This window comes from Acartia tonsa, chromosome 10 (genome assembly GCF_053477335.1).
Source record: "Acartia tonsa isolate MP-2025a chromosome 10, ASM5347733v1, whole genome shotgun sequence".
NCBI classification, from domain to species: domain Eukaryota; kingdom Metazoa; phylum Arthropoda; class Copepoda; order Calanoida; family Acartiidae; genus Acartia; species Acartia tonsa.
This window is the reverse complement of record NC_137269.1, coordinates 6,534,194-6,558,579: the sequence shown is the minus strand read 5'-3', so window position 1 is coordinate 6,558,579 and position 24,386 is coordinate 6,534,194. Positions and strand designations below refer to the sequence as shown.

Genomic DNA, 24,386 nt, shown 5'->3' with positions numbered 1-24,386 from the left:
GACTCCAGTGACGTCATATTTTTCTTTCCCGAAAAAGGGAAGGGGGGAAGAAAATCTCTTCAAAAGAGATGGGGAAAACCCCCTTTTCTCCCATCTCTTTTTTCTTCCCCCCTTCCCTTTTTTTCTTTCCCCCTTCCCTTTTTCGGGAAAGAAAAATATGACGTAACTGGAGTCTTGTTCCTCAAAATTAATGCAAATTCGGGACAGTTTTCTGTGTGTCCTAATAAATATTATAAATCAATAAAATCTGTCACCAGTTTTCATTTCATTGTCTGTGTTTGATTTGAATTATTTATCGTCTAAAAAAAGACAATTCATATTTTCATTTAATTAATTTTATTTAAAAATAACAATGTAAAAATTTAAGTTATAGATAGTTTATTCCTTGAAAATTTTGGAAAATGAAAAATTATAATTCCAGTCGAAGGCTTTGATAGATTTATCATGTAATTACAAACTTTGTAAAGCTTTAAACTAAGGTGGATTCTTTTTTAAAAATTAGGATCGCTACTGGCTGGTGAGGCAAAATCATTTTTGTGAAAAATCCTACAAAATCACATTAAAAACCTACAAAAATTAAACAAAATCTTTTGTTAATAACCCTTTTTTATTTTATTTAATTTTTGTGGATTTTTCATGCGATTTTGGAGGATTTTTCACAAAAATGATTTTGCCTCACCAGCGAGTAGCAAGCCTATTTTTTTAAGAATCCACCTCTCACAGTGCCTTCGAAGGTGCTTTGACTTTAGTGTCAGAACCTAAATTGGGACATAGTGCATTTCATTACCCTAGGTTAGGTAACTTCATTTCACTTTTCAATAAAATCTAAAATGCAGCGGTTTTTGAGAAAATTAAATTTGAAAATTTCAAGTTCAATTTTCACCCACTAGGAGTTACGGCATAGTCATGACAAGAAAAGCAAAGATTATTTATTTAAAATTTTGAACAACTTTGCTCTAATAAAGTTCTTCATAAAACCACTCCTGAAGTGAGTTAATTAATGGCCATTTTTATCAATTGCTTTGCTAAGGTCACGGAAATTCAGCCTTAAATAAATCAAATAGAGAGAGGTTTTATGACTGACTTATAAAAGCAAAGTTGTTCAAAATTTTAAATAAATAATCTTTGCTTTTCTTGTCATGATTATGCAGTAACTCTTAGTGGGTGAAAATTGAACTTGAAATGTTTAAATCTAATTTTCTCAAAAACCGCTGCATTTTAGATTTTATTGAAAAGTGAAATGAAGTTACCTAACCTAGGGTAATGAAATGCACTATGTCCCAATTTAGGTTCTGACACTAAATTCAAAGCACCTTCGAAGGCACTGTGCTCTGCTTTAAAATAGCCCTGATAGATATCATTATTGATTTATTTAATAGGAAAAGAACTAATTTTAAAATGATTTTAACAAAGTTATCAAGAAATGTTCTCAATATTCAATTTTCAAGGTATTTTGAATTGCCTTTTTAGAAATAATTTCTATCATTGATGCTTATGTTTGATATAACTTATAGACAGCCAATTCTTTGATAAATCAAATTTCGTCACAAAATTATAACTATAAAAAATTGCTCCTATTTAAAAGCTATGGTATTTTCCTCAATACAACCTAAATATTCGTGTACATATAGTGTTCTAAAAAAATAAAGCGAGATTGTCTTTAACCCAAAAGTTCTGGATCCATTGAGAACTGTTTTTTTTGCAAGATTTAAAAAAAAGATAGCCAAAGTTTAACAATTCGCAGCAAAGTCACAATTTTTTGCACTATAGGGCCGCAAAATATGACGGCTAAAACCTGTTGGAGTAAGTATAACACATGGTGTAAAAAAAATTAACATTGCTGCGCCCCTCATGTTATTACATATTCTTGTTAAGATATTTGTCAACGTCTGGAATACAGAGTGCTGAATTAAAAGTTGGAATAGTTGGTATGGGCCACGTAGGTAAGTGTTTATGAGCGCAGCAAAATAAAACTGCCAAGAAATACTTAGAATTTAAACTTTCTAGAATTGTTACTGTATCATTTTATAGACATATTTCTGCGGATAGTAAAATAAAAATATATTCCAGTTTTATTGTGTTTACGATACAAGATTTTTTAGTATTTTTTTACATCAATTTTCCAAATAAATTTAAAGAACTATTTTCTTTAAGGAACTGCTGTAGCAAATAATTTGTTGAGAAAAGGATTTGAGGTGTCGGCTATAAACGATATTATTCCAGGTAAATAAACATTTTTTTACCATTTGCTTCGTTTCAAGCCTCTATAGGATAGTGGAGGAGTTCAGAAAATAGCCTAAAACCATTGTAATATCTTTCTGTAAGTAATAAGTGAATATGATAATGTGTTACGACTGTTTATGGGCCAATGCATTTCCCCTACTCAAGCCAATAGTGTTTTAATTCATTAAATGTCTTTTGTTCTTCTAAACAGCTTTTTTAGTTGCGTTCAAGCGTCCTTGCGGCTACGCCCCTAGAGTCATCTTGGTGCAATTGAGAGAAGTGGGAAAGTCGATCAAACCTAGTAGTAGTGTCTAACTTTTTATCTTTGTGACGTAACAAAAATCCATCTCTTTTTTAGGGGTTTCCTTTCCCACCTCCCCTCTCATCATTCTATTTTTGTTACGTCACACAAATAAAAAGGTAGACACTATTACTAGGTTCAAGTCGATCCTCCTTTTTCAATTTTAGTTTTATACATTTCTTTTAATATACACTTCTTTCAATATACTCCTCGCTTAAGAGCTTTCAGTAAATAACTTACTTGGTCCGTGGGTCAAGCTACAAAAAGCCAAATATATTTTTTTAAAAAGGTTTCGTGACGTTCTTCTTGTTCATTATAACAGCTTATCTCTATTTTTTTTATAGCAACAACACTTAACATTTACTCAATAACTTAATTTGTGCCTCAGAGATTTTTTGTGCTTCGCTACTTATGTATGTTGTCATCCATGTTCATATATTCCTCAGAATGTTTAATTTAATATAAATTAATGTTTTTAGACTTGTGTAAAGGGTATCCGGATTCTATAAAGGTAAAGTTTCTCCTTTTACTTTTTATCTCATTATTTGCTGACCTTTGTCTTGAGGTCCTAATTATGCATGTTTGCACCTGTTTATAGGGCAAGCATTCTCCCTACTCTTACTGCTGATAACAAGCGTCACAAAAAAACTTACTTGGAAATAAAAACTTTTAGGATAGTTAAACTGATCTTGACGTCGGCGATTTTTAAAAGCGAGGCTTTTCTATAATTAGGGTCGGTCCGTCCGTCCGTCCGAGATAGTTAGCTTTTATTCGTTAATTTAGGCATGTTAGAATTGTCTATCGATTTCAAACTTTGTATGGTGATTACTGTAGTAGTTAGGTACGATTTAGAAAGCGTAGCAACTCTATAATCATTACCAAAATGTCCGTATGTCCATTTTAAACATGTTGATTTTTCTAATTTTTAACAACAAATTTATATGTGATCTAATTATCCGTTTGATCTGATTTTTGGTATATTAATTCCTGGGACAACAAAGAACAATATTTTAAGCAAAGCAACTCTATAATAAAATCCTTAAGATGTAAGTATGTCAATAAACATTATCCTGTATCAAGCAATTATTCAACAAATTTACTTACAATTTTGCTTCGAATCTTATACTTTTACATTCTGATTATTCAGTTTAGACACTATAAGTGTTAATGTCCGTTTGTCCTACTGTTTCGGTGCTTCGCTTTTATGGATGTTGTCATCCTTGTTTAATATTCTTTTGGGAGATTTTTAAAAAAATAAAATATATGTTTAGGTTGTTAAAACACCAGCTGAAGTAGCTCAACTTTCTGATGTTATTGTTTCAGGTTAAACATTTACAATGATGGAAATGTTCTTGTAATTTAAAAATTAAAATTGTTATAGAATTTATTACAAACCTACTCTAACAACCTACCCGCGTTGGTCTGTCTTTCTGTTTGTTCAGTCTGTAATTGATTCAACGTACATAAATGTTCCTTTTTTCTTCGTATTTAAATGTACCTTTTTTCTAAATATTGAATCATTTTTGGTGTGTTCTTAAGATGGATATAGGATATACGTGGATTTTATTGATAGAGGAAAGTTTGTTGTCGATTTAGCTGGCTAATAGATGCCTCATTTATTGGTGAGTTTGTTCATCCAGAAGGAGAGGATGAGGTAAAGAGGGGGGGGGGTATTGTTATTTTAGGCAGCTGCGAGCATCACTATATCAGAGTACATGAAAATCTGGTGCAACATCCAAGTAATAATATATCGATTGTTCTAAGCACTGAATTATAGTTTATAGGGAATAGGCTATTTGTGCTTTTGACAATACAAAAGATGCATTTAAGTGAAACTCTTAATTAGGAAAAGTTTTTAATTAATAATAAAGATTCTTATTTACGTAAATCAGTTTTATGTCATTCAAATTTTATTTTAAATAGCTAAATTGCGTGTAAGACATATAATAAAAATTTTTTTCTTCAAATTTCCATTGAATGTACACAAAGTCATAAAAAAGAGTTTGGATTATTAAGAAAACAAGGTTGTTTATTTTCATTACAGGCTATTTTTTTAAAATTGCTTCTCCTGTTTTTTTTTCAACAACAGATCTATAGTATAGATATACATACAGACAACTACCTCCCTTCCTTTTTCAATGACCTTTTTCGTCTGCTTCTTAATAATTTTATACCACTTGGCTTTGTTAATATAAGCGGCACCATTGGTTGATTTTTTGATGACCAAATAGAAAGGTTGCACAAGGTTGATGCGATGGGGAGATACAGTTATTTAAACTTTTCCCCCTTTAGTGTTTTACTCTAATACTTCAACATTACCAATAGGAAAAAATATGTTTAACGTTAATTCATATCTTAAAAGAGTGCATCTTAAAGCTCTAATATTTCTATAAAAAAAGTGTGTATGATTACTTTTTTTGTAGTATTTTGTTTTTTGATAGGTCTTTTAAACGGCTGTATCCTTTGTTTAAGCAAGAAATAAGCAAATCCTCTTTTATATATTATAAATATACTTAATATAATCTACTACAACCTACAACCAAGTTTTTTAGAGAAGCAGCGATAAATATAAACAAGGATGACAACATCCATAAAACATAAAAGCGAAGCACTGAAACGGTAGGACAAACGGACATTAACACTTGTATAGTGTCAGAACTGAATAATCAAAATATAAATGTATAAGAGTCGAACCAAAATTGAAAGTGAATTTGTTGAAAAACTGCTGGATACAGGATAATGTTTATGGACATAGAGTTTATAGAGTTGCTTCGCTTATAACATTATACTTTGTTGTCCCAGGAATTAATATACCAAAAATCAGATCAAACGGATAATTAAAACACTTGAAAATTTGTTGTTAAAAAAGTAGAAAAATCAACATGTTTAAAATGGACGTACGGAAATTCTGGTAATGATTATAGAGTTGCTACGCTTTCTAAATCGTACCCAACTACTACAGGAATCATCATGCAAAGTTTGAAATCGATAGGACAATTTTAACATGCCTAAATTAACGAATAAAAGCTATCTATCTCGGACGGACGGACCGACCCTAATTATAGAAAAGCTTCGCTTTTAAAAATAGGTACAAGTGTTCAAAGTTTTTATTTAATTTCATAAATGAATGATATACGTATACATTACTAAAAAATAATGATTGATTAAATTTTTCATGCGCATTTATGGTCAAATGTTCTTTTGTTTGTGTATTTAACAAGGCTCGGCATCAGCAGTCGCAGTTATGTAAGTCCCACTTTTATGGTCGAACTCAACATCAGCCTCTCGTAAAAGATACGAAAATTTGCAGCTATTTGTACGTAATACGCGGCTGAATTTTTTATATTGCAGCTTAAGATTATAGCCGACTCTATTTTGGTAATCTTCCGAAGACACAAAAATGGGAAAATGCTGAGCCCACTGTTTTATTAATGTTAATATATATTTAAGACTTATTATGAAAAGAACATATTTTCAAAAGTTTATTTTACAATCAAAAAGTTAAATCATTAAATATAAAAAGGTTAAACTTAAATATAAATGTACAATTTCGGTTGCAAACATCAATTATTATTCCGTTGTTCCTTCAATGGAGGGAAGGGGATGGGGTAAAAGAGGTGGATGGGGAGTATTGCTCTTTTAGACAGCTGCGATTACCACCTAATTAGGGAACATGAAATTATGGTGCAACATCCAAATAATCAAATATCTATTTTTATCAGTTTGTCAAAACGGCCACCTTATTTGATAACGACATGCATAGTCTAGAAATTCTTAAACATATATAGTTTATCTATTTTGATAATTCAAATTTTCTTTATCTTTAATGTAATAAGAACACGTGAGTGAAGAAATTCGCTCAAAAATCAGCATGTGACGTCATAAAACTGGGGGATTATCAATATCTTTTTTAGGGGTTTTCCTTCCCACTCCTCCTCTCCCCATCCCTCATATTTATGACGTCAGATTTTTTTGAGCAACTTTCTTCACTCACATAAAACACATTTAGGTCTTCCCAAGCCACCTCATGTAAAGCAAGTATTTGAGGGTCCGGACGGGCTTCTGGCTGGCCTGGGACAAGGGAAAATCTGGATTGATCATTCTACAACCGATCATGAACAAAATAAGGTTATTATATGTGGTATCTATAATCTATATGCCAAGGGTATATCTGAGGTGGATTTAAAAAAAAAATTGTGAAAAATCCACCAAAATCACATAAAAAATTAAATAAAATCATAGAAGGGTTATCAACATAAGATTTTACTTAATTATAGTAGATTTTTTATGTGATTAAACAATTTTGCGATAAGTGGGGCAATTTTTTTTAAAGAATCCACCTCTGTACTGCTTTTAAGCTTGTATGTAACATTTTGTTTCATTTGTCGATTATAACTTTATTTTTATTTGGAGTTAGTTCAGAAACTACTCAGGAGTGGGACAAAACCCAAAAACCAGCCATATGAGGGATTATATACCTTTCCCACTTCTCTTCTCATCTCACTCATTTTTATGACGTCACCTGGATGATTTTTGAGACACAAATTTAGAGCGTTCTTATAGACTGGGATCTGTTAACGAGATCTTAACAAACACATTCACATCTTTAAATGTTTTCTAGGTGTTTACAGAAAAGTTAACTGACAAAGGAGCTGGTTTGTTAGAATGTCCCATAACAGGTAAAATCAAATTAAAAAAGTTAGGTGGTTTTCATCAAAGGACCTCGTTGAGCATAGAACACCTTACCCTTGTTTCAAAATAAGTTTAAATAAGAAGCAGAACAGTTTTTCATTGATTACTTTAGAAAGGCTATGTTAGATTATATTGGGCAACAAAGGGTTACAACCCCCGCACTGGTTAGGCTAAGGGAAAAAAATACAACCATTTACTATTTATTTTTCTCAAAAAATGAGGGAGGGGTTTCAGTGTCCGATAGGCACTTTAGAAAAGGACCAACATATTGTTTAATAATAAACATTGACGAAAACAAACACTTTTTGCAAAAAAAATAGTTTAATAAAGAATAAACTTTTTCTATTAGTATTAGTTTTTTTTTAAATAAGGCAATATTGATATATTTAATGTCTAAATGTTTTGTTAAAGTCTAAAAAGCAATAAATAAATAAAAAGTTAAATTACAGGTGGATTGGAGGCTCTTAAGAAAGGACAAATGGCTGTATGGGTTGCTGGAAATAAGGTTTTTTTTGAATATTATCTTCTTTTATATCATATAATTCGACAAAACAAACTAAAAAGCTTAATTTCTAAGTATCAAAGGAGAATTTTCAATTTAATAAGAGAGAAGTAGGTTTCGGGTAAAATCCGTAAAGGTTATGTGTTGTAAATTAAAAACAGTAGTAGAACGATAAAAATTTATGTTAACTTTTTTTTTATAATTTTGTCTATAGTTTTTTTCAATAAGAAATACACATATTTAGTGAATATTATCGTTCTACTACTATTTTTAAGCCTTAAAACCCACACCTTTACGGATTCTACCAGAAACCTACCCCTCTCTTTATAGTTTCAAGTTTTTAAAAGCTTTTCTATGATTAGGGTATGTACGTTCATTAGTCATAGCTCCAATAGTTAATTCAGACGCGTTAGATTTTTCCTATCGAGTTTAAACTTTAGAGGATAGCTCCTGTAACAGATTTACGAAAGCGTAGAAACTCAATAATCGTTAACAAAAAGTCTGTACGCTCATTTAATTTTGACACTGTGCAAGTGTATGTCCACCTTTTGTTTTTAGAGCTTGCTTTTATGGTTGTTGTCATACTAGTTTAGTATTAGCTCATTAAACTTGCATCTAAATGTTTTAGGATGATTATCTAAAAGTGAGAAATATTCTTGAGGCAAGCTACAGTACTGTTCAATATACAGGAGGCTTGGGTACAGCCATGATTCCAAAGGTAGACAAATTACAATAGTTTCGCGGATTTTTTCTATTTGTCATGTTGACTTAATGGATTTATTAATAACTAGCCACCTTAATTGACACTTGAGGTCGGGAAGGGGGTGGTTTGTCAAAAGGAGTTTTTAAAAGAAAAAAGAAAGAAAAAATTGGTGTGAGGTTGTATTTTTTTCCATGGGCAATTTCCCAAAAATGGTTAAAAATCCTGTCCTGAATCTATAAAAAAAAATTGCTGTTAAGAGAACCATGTCGGTCCAGCTGTTACCAAGATCTAAAGTTACAGACACAAATACTTTATGTAAACTTTTTGATATACTAATAAAATAGAAAAAGAATTACATTTGACCAATGAAATTTTACGTATTCGTTGGAAATCTTACAAGAAAAAAGACAGTTTCTAAAAAAGATTGTAGGATAAAATAATACAATTTTGTGTTAAGGTTCTGTCAAACATGTTGTGTGGACTTCAAGTTATTGCTATGGCCGAAGCCATGCTTATTGGTAAATTTAATTTCTATGAAACAATCATTTTACCTTTAAATCACGAAACCTCTTATTCCTAACACATTATAGATATTAATATACCATAAATATTGGGAGCAATAAATGGTTCTATTTAAAGCAAGCTTTGATTTGTACCAGAACTCGACAATGTCTGTAAACCACACTAAGCCAAAGCCAGCTTAATGATAGCCGTTAATGTGTATTTAATAGCGGCTGAAGCTGCGATCTCATTTTCTTTTCATTTATATTGCGCCTTAGCCATAGACGTCCAAGGGGGGGGGGGTAATGGGGCGATTACTCCCCTCCAAAATTTTTTTTTTAATTTTACCCCCCCCCCCCTCATTTAAAATTTACCCCTACGGGGGGGTGCCGTAGGCACCCCCAACCATTTAGGAGGGGGTATTTACCCCCCAAAAAAAATTTTACCCCGGGGGTAAATTTTGGGGGGGGGGTAAACTAAACAGATTTCAGGGGGGGTGATTACCCCCCCCCAAGCAAATTTTACCCCCAGGGTAAAAATTTTGGGGGGGGTAAAAAAAAATACCCCCCCAAAAAACGAATTACCCCCCCCTTCAAAAATTTTTACCCCCCAAAAAACAAAAAAAAGCTTGGACGCCCCTGGCCTTAGCATATATAAATTGTCAATACAGTACAGGCTTAAATTGAAATTTTCGAAAAACGATATTCTTCCTAATTCTATCAAAAGGCTTAATAAAATCTGAATTTTTCAGCAAAGAAGTCTGGACTGGATCTAGTAGAGTTCTGGCACAGTATCCGCATGTCAGCTGGTAATTCTTTCCTCTGGGAGACCTGTGGTCCTAATGTATTCAGGTGATTTAAATTCTAGTTCTGTCATAGTATCCGTGTGTCAGCTGGAAACTCTTTCCTCTGGGAGACTTGTGGTCCCAATGTATTCAGGTGTTTCAAATTCTAGTTCTGGTATAGTATCCGCATGTCAGCTGGAAACTCTTTCCTCTGGGAGACCTGTGGTCCCAATGTATTCAGGTGATTCAAATTCTAGTTCTGGCATAGTATCCGCATGTCAGCTGGAAACTCTTTCCTCTGGTAGACCTGTGGTCCTAATGTGTTCAGGTGATTCAAATTATATTTCTGGCATAGTATCCACATGTTAGCTGGTAACTCTTTCCTCTTGGAGACATGTGGTCCTAATGTATTCAGGTGATTCAAATTCTAGTTCTGGCATAGTATCCGCATGTCAGCTGGAAACTCTTTCCTCTTGGAGACATGTGGTCCTAATGTATTCAGGTGATTCAAATTCTAGTTCTGGCATAGTATCCGCATGTCAGCTGGAAACTCTTTCCTCTGGGAGACCTGTGGTCCTAATGTATTCAGGTGATTCAAATTCTAGTTCTGGCATAGTATCCGCATGTCAGCTGGAAACTCTTTCCTCTGGGAGACCTGTGGTCCTAATGTATTCAGGTGATTCAAATTCTAGTTCTGGCATAGTATCCGCATGTCAGCTGGAAACTCTTTCCTCTGGGAGACCTGTGGTCCTAATGTGTTCAGGTGATTCAAATTCTAGTTCTGGCATAGTATCCGCATGTCACATTCATTGCCATCCTTTAACGGCATAAAATGGTAAAATTAATTTTAATCTCCCTGACTTTTTATTTACAGCCACTTCGCTTTTTGGTTTGTCCCAATATTTCTTCTAGTTTTCGAGATAGCAAGGAGGACAAAATAAGCACAAACAGAATATGAATTTTCAGAAATCCTTCCTTAATAGTGAATGTGGGTAATTGTAAAAAAATTGATTATCCCAAAAATAATCCAACTACGACATGTTGACCTCTTTCAATTTTTACAAATTAAATTTGAATGTTTTATCCATGATTAATCATATGATTTTTATCCTCCTTTTAATTTTGCAATGTTCTTGACCAAATAGCACTTGTATGACAAATTTATTAGGGTGGAAGGGGATATTAAGCTGTGTATTACATTAGTCCCCAAAGTTTTAAAATAACGTTTTCAGTTGGCTGAATAACTTTGGGGACTTTTACTGTTTTTTGATTGGTTGATTCATTAAACTGTATGTCCAAACGTTTCAACTGCTAAATGTAATTGTAAAAGAAGGAATAATTTTGTATATCATTGGGGATGTACATCAATTTATATGCTATTGTCAAATCCCTTTAGATCCCTGCAAATTTATACGTACAAATATAAATAATTAGAGACGTTTTAACAAAAGAACAATATAGTACAGTCCATCCAATTAGCGCCGTTGTTTTCATGCAAGGACAAAGGATAGTCTTTCTGGGTAACAATTCTAGGAAAATCACGAAACCTACTCTAAAAACCTTATAGGGTACAGAGCAAAAGAGAAGGTGCAACATACTTGTATTTTGTAGTATTGTACAATTCAGAAGGTATAAATCATATCACCAAACCTCACCTCATTAGCCGTCTGTTTTTAGAATCAAAACAAAGGCTTCTTACTAAACAATTTAGAATTAGGGAGATTTAAAAAATATTTTGTAATACTTCCTGAAATTAAAATCTTTACATTTTTTTCTTATTCATGATATTTGTAACTGTTTACAAACAAAAACAAAATATTTCAACAAATTTTTAATCAAAAGCACTTTGATTAACACCTTGATTAACCCCTCGAGGCAGGTTAAAGCAAAAGTTTCAAAATGATTCAATAACTAAAAAATATCTCACTATATAAATCTATAAAAAAAGAAATTGGACAAATTCAACCCTAACGAATTGGATCTTTACAGAAAAATTGAAAATAATTAGAAAATAATCTAACTTATGCATAAAGCTTAAAATTAAATTAATTGTTCATTACTTATTAAACAAGGATGACACCATCTATGAGAACAAAGCTCTGAAACAGTAGGACAAATGGACATTAACACTTGTAGTATGTCAGAACTGAATAATCAGAATATAAATGTATAAGAGTCGAAGCAAAATTGTAAGTAAAAACTGCTTGATAAAGGATAATGTTTATGGACATACTTACATTTCTGGGACATGATTATAGAGTTGCTTCGCTTATAATAATGTACTTTGTTGTCACAGGAATCACATAAAAATTTGTCCATGTTTAAAATGCACATACGGACATTCTGGTAACGATTATGGAGTTGCTACGCTTGCTAAATCATACCTACTACAGGAATCACCTGCAAAGTTTTAAAATGATTGGACAATTCTAACATGCCTATGGACTGACCAATCCTAATTATAGAAAAGCTTCTCTTTGAAAAAATATAACCCTAAAATATAAAATACTAAATTCTATTTAAAGATATAAGACTTAATCTAAAATAAGCATAAAAAAGCATATATTGGGGCTTTACCACAAAGTTGCCTATCAAGCACTGTTCCCCTCCTTTTTAATTTTTTTTTTGGTTACCTTTGCTATACCAAAAGGATTAGTTCCCCTTTGATCGTTTTCAATTTGTTTTACATTAATGGTAGGGAAATGGTGGGGCTCTGTGCTCTACAAGGCACTTTGGGGGAAATTACCCATATTTTAAATGATTAAAAAAGTTTGTAAGTTGTAATATTTAGAGAAGATTAGTAGTTTTTAGGTTTAATTATTGCAGTACTTAATAAATCATGATTTCAGGGAAGCTTTTTTATTTTACTTCCCTAATTCGCCACTTTCCTCCAACGCGTTTAGCCATTAGATACAAGAAGTTGCCAAGAAAGTCAAAATTAAACTACAACAAATATCATAAAATGTATGATTGTGAAAATACATAGCTATGTAGTTCAGAATTTTATTGCTAGGTGTCGTAAAAACCTTTTTTGAATTTAAATTTGTAAATGAGATAAATATTTAAACAATATTAAATATTTTTAAAAGTATTACAGCTATCCACTCTTTAGAATTTTTAATAAATTTATTCACTATTTAACATATAATTTACGAGTAGTTTATGATTTAGATAAAATACCTAAAAGTTGTAAAAAAAGCTTTAAGTCTGCTCATACATCTTTAAACTGAATGTGCAGACAAACTCTGACAATCCTTTTAGCATGGCTTTTAGTAAACAGAGCAAAAAGTATTAAAATAATGCTTGAGTTTCTTATCAAATTCTGCTTAAAGTTGCTTTATCTCATCATCAAGTTTAAACTGGAAATCTAAGAAATCAGCTCTAAAGCATTGTTTGCCAGAATAGCCTTCCCTTGTCCCTGGTTTTCATGGCCGAATAAAAACACTATTTATTGATAAATCTGGAAATAAAATCTGGAAATTGTATGTCTTACTGGTTTAACACAGAGTGTATATTTTCTGTTTTGAGAAAAAAAAACAATAAGTAATGTTTGAATTTCTTGTAACAATGCAGTTAAACAACTTTTTAGCAGCCTTTTATAAACTTGTATCAATATAATATTTATGGTAGCAAAGCTCCTCCATAATTTACTTTTTCTCTCTATTTTTCTTTTCTCCCTCTCTTTATCATGACTACTGAACAGCTGTTCTGTAACTAACTTTGTCCGTTTGTCCATCCATACTTTTTTTACACTTCGCTAATTTTATTTATTATTTTCAGAGGAGAGTACCATGACTCATTTCCTATTGACTTGATGTGCAAGGACAATCAGTTGGGTTATGAAATGGCAAGAAATGCGCAGGTTTATCTATATTCCTATTTTTATTTCAAATGAATAGCGGAGCAATAGAAAGTGTTTTTTAAATACATGGACCAAAGTGATCTGTTTGAGACATAAAATAAGCTGTAACTTTATGAAAGCATCTTTTTTTGGATATAGTCCTTTTCGTGGCAACGCCTCTTCTTCGTATTTTCACAGTACATTTTCTCCTTTTTCTAGCCCCTGCGTCGGGCTCTAACCGTGCGGGGCCATTTGCCTAACCCTGCGGGGCAATCACCTAACCTAACCTAAAACAACTTTTCAAAAGCCATTGTGATAATACGACGAAACGCCCCTTAAGATGCGTTGCCACGAAAGGGACTATACCCTTTTTTTAAATGTGATGTATTAAATATTTTTATCACATTTAATGTGAGAATGTTGCTATTATCATATTCAAAATAAATGCTGTAATAAGCTTTAAAATATTTAAACACTAGTCTCTCATTGGACACAAAATGACGTCCAATAAGAAAAAGGAATAAAAATATTGGAAAGAAAATTATTTTATTTCAAAATTAATTCTTGGCATTTTGGAATAAAAAATATAGGGGAAAGAAAATTATTTATTTCAAATTTATTTCTGGTCTTGAAATAATATTCATTATTTTATTTTAATTCGAGTGTCAACCAATAAGAAATAGGCATGCTGTTTTAAAAGTTTGGAATAAAAATTATTATTTTTTGTCAATTCCTTTTTTCAGAGTATAAAATGAGAATAAATTTTCCAACATCATTATTGATTTCTAATTTAACATTTCATACAGTGGGTAATATTTATTTCAACATTTTTTGTCATTCAAAATCAAGTGTCGCAAAAATAATAATATTTAACATAAAAAAGAAATTTTTAAAATAATTTTGTTTTCTTTATTTGTTGAAGATTTAAGCCCAAGCTTTTTCTGAGGGGGGAGACCCCCCTCAACCCCCCCTCTCCTGAGGAGGGAAACCCCCCTCGACCCCCCCCCTGACGCTCTCTTCTTTAAATCTTTCATTATTTCTGTAATTTATTCTAACTATCTTATAAATTTCAAAACATGAGATAAAAAGGAAATAATTTGCTGTACATTATTAAAAAATTAAAAAATTGTAAAAGTAATTCCAACATGATTTTTAATTTTAAATACAAGAATATTTTTTCTTATATGATATGTTAAATTTAAATACAGGAATCATTTTGTACTGTGGAATTGAAGAAATAAATGCTGTACATTAGAGTGGCTTGATTTTCAATGATTTTCTAATTTTAAATGTGCTACATACACTTTCTGTCTGAACATCATATAAGAGACCAAAAAATGAAAAGAAAATATTTTGAATAATGGGGAGGCTCGCTGATGCATGTAAACTTTTAGAAAGACACTTGTGGGGAGAATTTTTTTTTTTTTTTTTGGGGGGGGGCAATTATTTTTATTTCAAAGTATAGCTTTATGCACCTTCCCAATTTTGTCTTGAAGAGTAGAATAAGAATAAAAAATCTGTTTTTAAAACTATTGATCCTAGCAAGAAAAATCCATAAATAAATTTAAAAACCAAGAGATTTTACATTTAATTTAAGATTTTTCATGCTTGGATGAATATTTTTTAAAACCAATTTGATATTCTTATATTAATCAACAAGACAAATTCAAAAAGATGCATAAAGCAATACTTTGAAAGAAAAAAAGTTGCACCTCCAGAATAAACTTCTAAAATTTTTAATGCATGGAAACACCTTCCCCCCATTTCCCCTCAAGGACAAAATCAATTTTTTATATTTAGGTTTCTTATATGACGTTTAAACTGTAGATGTTGATTACAAATTCAATGTCCAAAATTGATCCACTCTACTGTACATTGTTATAATTTAATATTTGATGTGGGTATAAACATTAGACATAGATGGTCAATCTGACCCCATTTTTTTCTTAAAAAGAAACCTTTGTTCACTTTTTGTTGTATATGAAATACAGCCCTATAGGCAACATTATTTGCAACTAAATTTTGCAATGATATAATTTTTAGAAAGATAACTTTATTATAAGAAATTAAATTATTTATAACTAACTTATTATATGTTGTGTCATACGCTTCACATTATATGATGGAATAAATATTTTCTTCAAAAATTTCACCCAAGGAAAGCTTTAACCTAAGATATTCAACAATTTATAGCTGATACATAATGTAAACAAAATTCCCTTGTGCTGTCTCTAGGTTATCTCTATTGTATAAATGAACGTACAAAAGAGGAGGAGAGAGAGAAGGAAATAGACATAAAAGTGATGGAGGGGGGAGGGGGAAGAAATATAGAGAAAAATAGACAGAGATATTTATTGTTCACCCTTAGATGATGTAAATTTTTTGATAGACTTTTTTGAATTTAAGAAAAAGATAGAGAATGAGACAAAACCAAGTATCATATTTTATTAATATTGCTTATACAAGAAAGGTCATTCACAATTATTTCACCAATATTAAGGTCAAGTGTCAAAAATTTAAATTTCCACCTACTTCGCCCCCAGAGGGGGCAATAGTAGAAGGAAAATTCAAATTTTGATCACATGACCAAAATTGTTGAAATAATTTTAATATCCTTTCTAGCATTCACAATATTACGAAAATATGATAAATAACTATTAAGGTTCCTCTTGAGCTCTTTGGTTTGATGCAACAGATTTATAACAGGTTATATTCTAAATTGTGATGAACTAAAATTTAATTTCCGAATGTGTACACAGTTTCCTCGATGTTTCCTCATCCTATCTCATTATTTACTACTAAAGCTTCAAACTTCAAAAAAATCTAAATTTGAAAAATTAAAATTTTGAATGAATAATGTATAAATCTATACATTCAAATTTTGATTTTTTTTTATTTTGGAAGTTTTTTAGCTAGTAGTAAATATTGAGATAGGATGAGGAAACACCGAGGAAACTGTGTACACATTGGGAAATTATTTTTCAGTTCACCTAAATTGTATTTTAGATAAAGTACACTTAGCATACGACAAAAGAAAATCTATCTTTTCAGATCCTGCATTCCTATGCATTCATACGTCTATGTTATTGCAGTTGAAATGCTTGAAAGTACGTGTCCTAACTTTTGTAATTTTTTTAAAAATAGCTAGTCGGTGCTTTTTGTAAGTAGTAGATGTAAAATGATCCATTGAATTTAGATATGAAATTGTTTTTTTTAATTAAGTTGGTTTTAAGGTACTAAAACGCAACAAAAAAGAAACAAATTGTCAGTATGAACAAAAATAGCAAAATCTTTAATTTAACACCTTACTTTTTAAAATCTGTTGAGTAATTATTGAAAAAAGCTATTTTGTTGAACCCTGGTGATTCAAAACTTTGAACTTTGGGAGCTCGTCACGAATGGGTTTTTAAAAATCACAAAAGTTAGGTCACTTTCTTTCAAGAATACTTTATACAAAAAAAATGTTTTGGAAGGGGGTGATTTTCCACCCTGACCTTAATTAACTGTTAGAGATATTTTGTAGAGCTCTGTACAGTCTTGGACCTGATGTGGGATGCTATGCTCCCCCCAAACTTTATGAACTTGAACAAAAGGAATCTCTACAGGTAGGTGAAGGTTCAAATAGCTTATTAACTAGTTTGAGTCTAATATACTAGAACCAACAGCTTTTAAAAGTAGAACCAACCGCTGTTGTTGTTGTTTTTTTTCAAGCGAGTCTAATCTATAATACAAAATAGAATGAGGTATTTTTGTCATGGCTGTCTGCAGATTAGGATCTCGGTAAACTTTAATCCGATTGGGATCTACTATTAAAAGAATATAGCTACTAGTCCTGCAGTGAATGTAAGTTATTTATTATGGGTTAGGACACCCTACCACCCAAAAAAACAAAAAAAAACTCGAATCACCTAGATTTATTTAAATTAGACAACTTAACTAAACCTCTATCAAATGGGCAGTTATATCATTTATCACGAAATTATTATGTTTTACTGGGGTTTCATCCTTTTATGTTAAATAGTTAATTATTTTAAATTATCTTAAATATACATTAGTAAAAATTTGTAGGTAATAAAGTTTAATAAATTTAATTTATAATTTTTTACCTTACATAAATTAATTTTGGCAAATGTGCAATTATTTTACAACTTTGTTTAAAATTATTATCAAACTTTAATTAATACACCAATAAACTTTTATTATAAGCTTTCAAATTCTAATAGCTAAGTAATAAATTGTCAAATTATCTTAATTTACATTAAGTCGGAGGCAGCGCTAATAATGATCTCATTTATTGGTCAGTTCGTTCATTCAGTAGGAGGGGAGAGTATGGGATAAAGGGGGTGAATGGGGGTACTGTTATTTTTGCCAGCTGCGAGCATCACTTTATCAGAGTACATGAAAACCTAGTACAACATCCAAATAATAATATATCGATTATTGCGTTTTTGGATCGATGAGGCTAAAGGTGGCTAGATTGAAATTTGATGGCTGCAGTTGGTGGTGGCTAAGGTTGATTGAGGCTAAGAGTGGCCCAGGCTGAGGGAGGCTGAAGCTGATGGAGGTTTACATAGGTTTACTGTGGCTCATTTAAGCTGCGCGACTGATGGTGGCTGTGGCTATAGCTTTGGCTGATTTTACCAAACTTGAATACAGAAGTTAACCGATTTTTTTAATTTTTGTACACAGACAAACCTACTAAAAGGATGAACGTACAATTGGGACAAACATACTTGGGAACCCAAGGGATAAAGGTACAAGTAAGACTTATCTTGAGTAAAACGTTCTAAATTTGCTGTGAGAGGTAAGGGTCGAAGCCGTCAGGTAGTCAGAACAGACTTTGGACAAACTAATTTATTGTAAAGTGTAATTAGTTACAAGCATTCTAACTTCTAACAAAATAAGCTTATTATCTTGCTTCTAGCTGGGGAAATTTAACATTCACATTTCTGATATAAGGGCTAAAATTTTTTTAAAGATTTTCAACTCTCTAAAATATCTTCATCTTTAAAATTTCCAAGATCAGTTAGCTTTAGTCAAACTGAAGTTTCAAGGCTTAATTTTATGCTAACAATTTTAATGTATTTTAAATCAATAAGATAAGATATTGATAATTGATTTATGTCAAGGGCAGTTGAGTTAATTTTAACTATAATTAAAGTTTAATAAAAAAAATACAGTATAAGGTTTTCATTGGCTTTAAATACAAAACTATGTTATATCATAAATATCTTTGTTTTTTTTATGAATTGTCTAAAAAAAAGTTTTTTTTTAACAGTTTAAGTGGATCCTTTTGGATTTCATTTGTTTTCCTTCTAACTGTAGGTGGAGAAGAAAATAAATATTGCAAAATTGGAATAAATAGAATATTTTTACATGACAATTTTCCTTATAACTTATATAAACATTAAGTTACATAATTTTGTGGCAACGTTTTTTCGTATTTTCACAGTAGCTTTTTTCCTATTTCTAGACCCTGCTCTAACCCTGTGGGGTCAATTGCCTAACCCTGCGGGGCAATCATCTAACCCAATATAACCTAACCTAACCTTAAATAACCTATCAAAAGTCATTTTCAAAATACGACGAATCACCCCTTAAGGGGCGTTGCCACAAAAAGGGACTATTCCCGAAACTGTATTTTGTCATGTATGTTAATATCAGCTATGAAAGCTCTTATAACATTTAATTAAACTTTATTTTCTTTTGTAAGGTCAAATGTTAATGATTATACAATGTTCTATTCATGTATATTTATACTACATATAATTAGAAAATCATATTTTTGTTTAAATTTTGAATATGAATACTTTTTTATTCAATTTAGGTTATAAACAACTTTTATTTATTGAATGTATGCACTTGTTTTTTTTTATTTTTTAATTACTTTAGTCTTTCAAAAATAAAAATAATGATTTTTAAAATTACACAGTTGTTTTGTGTCATTTGGAAATGATTAAATTCAAAGAATCTTAACTTTTATTAAATGTCCTAACCTATTTAAAGATAAACACTTGATAAAGATATGCTTTGCTTATAAAATTTGTAGGAATAAGTATTCCAAAAATCATATCAATCGGACAATAATATCACATACAAATTTGTTGTTAAAAGGTTAAAAATCGATATGTTTTAAATGAACGTACGGACATTCTGGTAATGATATTCATTTCACTTTTCAATAAAATCTAAAATGCAGCGGTTTTTGAGAACATTAAAATCGAAAATTTCAAGTTCAATTTTCACCCACTAGTAGTTACTGCATAATCATGTCAAGAAAAGCAAAGATTATTTATTTAAAATTTTGAACAACTTTGCTTTTATAAAGTCTGTCATAAAACCTCTCTATATATGATTTATTTAAGGCTGAAATTCCGTGACCTTAGCAAAGCAACTGATAAAAATGGCCATTAATTAACTCACTTCAGAAGTGGTTTTATTAAGAACTTTATAAAAGCAAAGTTGTTAAAAATTTTAAATAAATAATCTTTGCTTTTCTTGTCATGTCTGTCATAAAACCTCTCTATATATGATTTATTTAAGGCTGAAATTCCGTGACCTTAGCAAAGCAACTGATAAAAATGGCCATTAATTAACTCACTTCAGAAGTGGTTTTATTAAGAACTTTATAAAAGCAAAGTTGTTCAAAATTTTAAATAAATAATCTTTGCTTTTCTTGTCATGATTATGCGGTAACTCCTGGTGGGTGAAAATTGAACTTGAAATTTTCAAATCTAATTATCTCAAACACCGCTGCATTTTAGATTTTATTGAAAAGTGAAATAAAGTTACCTAACCTAGGGCAATGAAATGCACTATGTCCCAATTTAGGTTCTGACACAAAAGTCAAAGCACCTTCATTTGCACTGTGGGGATAGTGTTTAAGTTTCTCTAATTTAAATTACTCTTTGTCGCATACTTGAAAGATTTAAACTTTAGGTGAACTCGCCCAATATTAACCATTAACATGAAGAAGTCAAGCTTAACCCTATTCCGTTGGTGGGGGGGGGGGGGATTGTTTAAGCCACCCCCCCCCCCCTCCCATAAAGTCTTTTGCTTCTCATTTTGCCAGCCCATCGGAATAAGGTTAACCAGGGAAAAATGTAAACTAGGATTGCACCACCAAAAAAAAATTGGTCGGGCAAAGCCCCCTTGTGGTTATTTTGCCCTCATAATTCATGTTTTGAAAAACAAATTCTTGGGGTCTTTCTTTTCGAGGTTGAATCAAACTTAAAAAATAAACAAATATATTATTGGGACGTTTTTATCCTTGGCTAAACTTAAATTTTAATTCTATAATTAAGTCTGATGTATTCCATACAACTTTGATTACCACAATTCATAATATTCTAAACGTAAAAACTTATTCTTTTAAAGCAAACCTTTTCCATAAATGTTTATGGCAGTCCAATAAGGATTATTAGGATGTGTATATTAATTCTTAAAAATCCGTGTAAACTATCAAATTGTTATGATGGTCAAGATATATACATATATGCATATATTAGCCAAATTAGCCCTTAGAATCCAGGGATCTAAAGAGATACGACATTGGCTAATAAATTAATGTAGATCTCTAATGATGATACACATAATTATCCCTTCTGTAGATTACAATTACAATGTTTGAACACTCAAATTAAAGAACAAACCTATAAATTAAATAAAGTCCCCAAAGTTGTTGAGCTAACGAATAAGAATAATAATAAAACTTTGGGGCTGGTGTAATAAACATCCCATTGTCTCCTCCCCCCTTCCCTGCTTAGAATCACATAAAATTGTATATTATTCAAATCTAGCTGTCTTGTGTTGAAGATATCTTCCTTGTTTAATTATCTTTTTTAAACACAATTTTATATATTTGAATTACCTATTGATTATATAAATATTTTTGAATAGGACATAATCACTTTTTAATACTTTTATTTTTATACATAAACATATTTTTAATACATTTATTTTCATACATAATCACTATTTTATACATTTATTTTCATACATCATCACTTTTTAATACATTTATTTCATACATAAACATATTTTTAGTTTAAATAAAGTGTACAATATATTAATGAATAGACTAGCAGCTGCGCTTGGGTTTAAAATTTTAAGTCTTTAAATTAAAAATTGCGTTCACAGGAGGAGGAGACGTTCAAAGTTTAATGGTAGCCTGAATGATCATCATTATCATTGCATTTTAGTTCTTGGCATAACGTAGGCCATGCACAATGGTTCTCCAATCTTCCTTTGATTAGGCACGTTTTGCTGAAAGTTGTAATTTTCTTATCTTTCAGTTCACTTAGGAGTTCCCTCCTCCAGGTTATTTTTGGTCTACCTGGTTTCCTCTTTCCTATGTGGGAAAGCCTGAATGATCACCACCTGCAAAATCATACTTGGATCTAGGGCTCGGCAGCTGCGCGTCAGATGTGACTATAAGCCTCAAAAAACTATACTTTACCTATTAATTTGGAAAGATGGATTGCCATATTTGGATTAGGTTTAAACTTCAAGCTGATTTTTAGAATTGTAAAAGGTTGATTTCACTGAGGCCTACAGGCGGCTGAAGCGCGGATATTAATTTATCAACTTTTTTTTCCTGGATGTTCCAAGCAAGTTTAGTCGTCATCCTGGATGGTGTTAATAAAATCATAAGTGTTTAAAAATATATATATTAATTATTTTTTATTTTAGGCTCCTGGTTTTGAAAACTGGAGTTACACGGTAGAAAATGTGGATGGAGCTTTACATGTAGGATTTTTTAGTAGCGAAGCTACTCTATATTTTATCTTTGTCTGTCCGTCCGTCAGTCAGTCAGTCCGTAACGCTATGGGGGAATGAAACTACTCTATAATTCACTTTGTCTGTCCGTCAGTCAGTCCGTAACGCTATGGGGGAATGAAACTACTCTATAATTCACTTTGTCTGTCCGTCCGTCAGTCAGTCAGTCCTTAACTCTATGGGGAAAATGTGATTATCTCGGCTGCTATTGAAGTTAGAAAGCTGAGAAGATTCCTTGGTTATAGCCGCATCTAGTCTATACAGCATACAAATAATATTAATCAGTCCAGCCATTTATGAAATTTTACTGGACAAACAAGAACTAATAGGAATGCGAAGAAAGGGGAATTATCAGCATTTCTAAAAAGAATGACAGCATCTTTCTAATATTAGAGAAGACAAAAACACTCAAACACAAAAATCATGTATAGCATTGTATTACAGACAATTTTCCACGAATATCAAAATAATAATCATGAAATTACTAATCTCTGTGGAAATCTGTCCATATACGATGCGATAAATAACTATTTTAAGGTTCGTCACCAGAACATCAACCTACCGAACAAGTCAAGCAAATAGGATCATCAAAATCTTCGAGAAAGCCTAAAATGTTACATGTGACGTCATAAAACTTCTTCTAGAAAGGAAGGGTGAAAGGAGAAGTGGAAAACCCCAAAAAAGAGATGACGTCACACGTGACACTTTAACCTTTCTCAAAACTTCCTGTTAAACAATACAGCATTATGTTGACATTTAATTTTAATTGTCTTTATGATATTTTAAGAAATATGGTATGACTATTATAATTGACATACTTCTAATAAACTTAATTGTTGACTTTTTTAGGTTTTTTGATCAATGACATTATGACTGTAAAAGCAACAATCTAAATTAATAAGATAATGGCAGATAAATTGATGTACATCAGTTCAGTTCAGGCGCGTCTCTCTTTTGGACTGTGGAGTCCAGAGAATACGGCCACCCTGCTCCTCCATGAATTCCTTTTTTTGGCAAGTGCTTCAGCTTCTCCCCATGTTAATTCCAAATTAAAGAGGTCCTTTTCAGTGCTCCGACGCCAGGTCATTTTTGGTTGTCCCCGTTTACGTTTACCAGTGGTGGGGTTCCATTGTAAGCACTTTTTTGGAAACCTATTTTGTTCCATTCTAAGCACATGTCCTAGCCACCTTAGTCTTTTAAATTTCACTTCTGCTTCAATACTATTGCACTTGGTCTTAGCATACAGCTCAATGTTTGATATTTTGTTTGGCCAGAATATTTTGCAAATTCTTCTTAGGCAGCTATTGTGAAATGCATTAAGTTGATTTGATTCAGTTTTCACAGTTCTCCAGCATTCAGCTCCATAAAGAAGAACTGATTTCACATTACTGTTGTAAAGTCTGATTTTTGTTTTCAGAGCAAGTTTCTTTGAATTCCAAACGTTGTGTAGACTGTTGAAAGCAACCCTAGCCTTATCAATCCTGGTTTTAACATCAGCTTTTGAGCCATTTTCACTGCTGATAACACTCCCCAAATAGGTGAATTTGTTGCTTTGTTTCAATTGTTCACCATTTATTGTTATAGTTTGATCAGGGTTTGTAGGTATATTCATAATTTCAGTCTTCTTGACATTAACAAAGAGCCCGACTTGTCCTGCGTATTTGACTAGTCTATCTGTCTTAGCTTGTAGATGTTTAATTGTTTCTGAAATCAGTGCCAGGTCATCAGCAAAGTCCAGATCTTCTAGGTGTCCTAGTATGCCCAGCTGGAGACCACGTTTTTTGTCCTCTATGGTTTTCTTCATCACCCAGTCAATGACCAATATAAATAGAATAGGTGATAAAATGCATCCCTGTCTAACTCCAGTGCTTATTTTAAAGAAATCAGATGTCTTATTGTTTCCAACTGAAACACAGGCTTGGAAGTTGTCATAAAATTTAGTTATCATAATTATCATCTTTTCAGGTATACCATAACTTCTTAGTATTTTCCAGAGTGTTTGTCTGTGTATGGAGTCAAAGGCCTTAGAGAAATCAACAAAATGTACATGGAGTGGCTTGT

General features: G+C 31.6%; 1 protein-coding gene across 1 annotated transcript; it reads left to right on the top strand.

Moving 5' to 3' along the window:
- The first annotated feature begins 1,368 nt into the window (after window positions 1-1,368).
- Window positions 1,369-23,165, top strand: LOC145330484 (3-hydroxyisobutyrate dehydrogenase, mitochondrial-like). The gene is made up of 16 exons (XM_080175108.1): window positions 1,369-1,448; window positions 1,876-1,943; window positions 2,155-2,223; window positions 3,004-3,035; window positions 3,796-3,847; window positions 6,534-6,652; window positions 7,146-7,203; window positions 7,666-7,721; window positions 8,347-8,436; window positions 8,879-8,939; window positions 9,674-9,773; window positions 13,487-13,568; window positions 16,210-16,253; window positions 17,071-17,152; window positions 22,239-22,295; window positions 22,863-23,165. The coding sequence occupies exons 1-16, from the start codon at window positions 1,399-1,401 to the stop codon at window positions 22,905-22,907; spliced, it is 1,065 nt and encodes a 354-aa protein (XP_080031234.1). The 5' UTR covers window positions 1,369-1,398; the 3' UTR covers window positions 22,908-23,165.
- The last annotated feature ends 1,221 nt before the right edge of the window (window positions 23,166-24,386 follow it).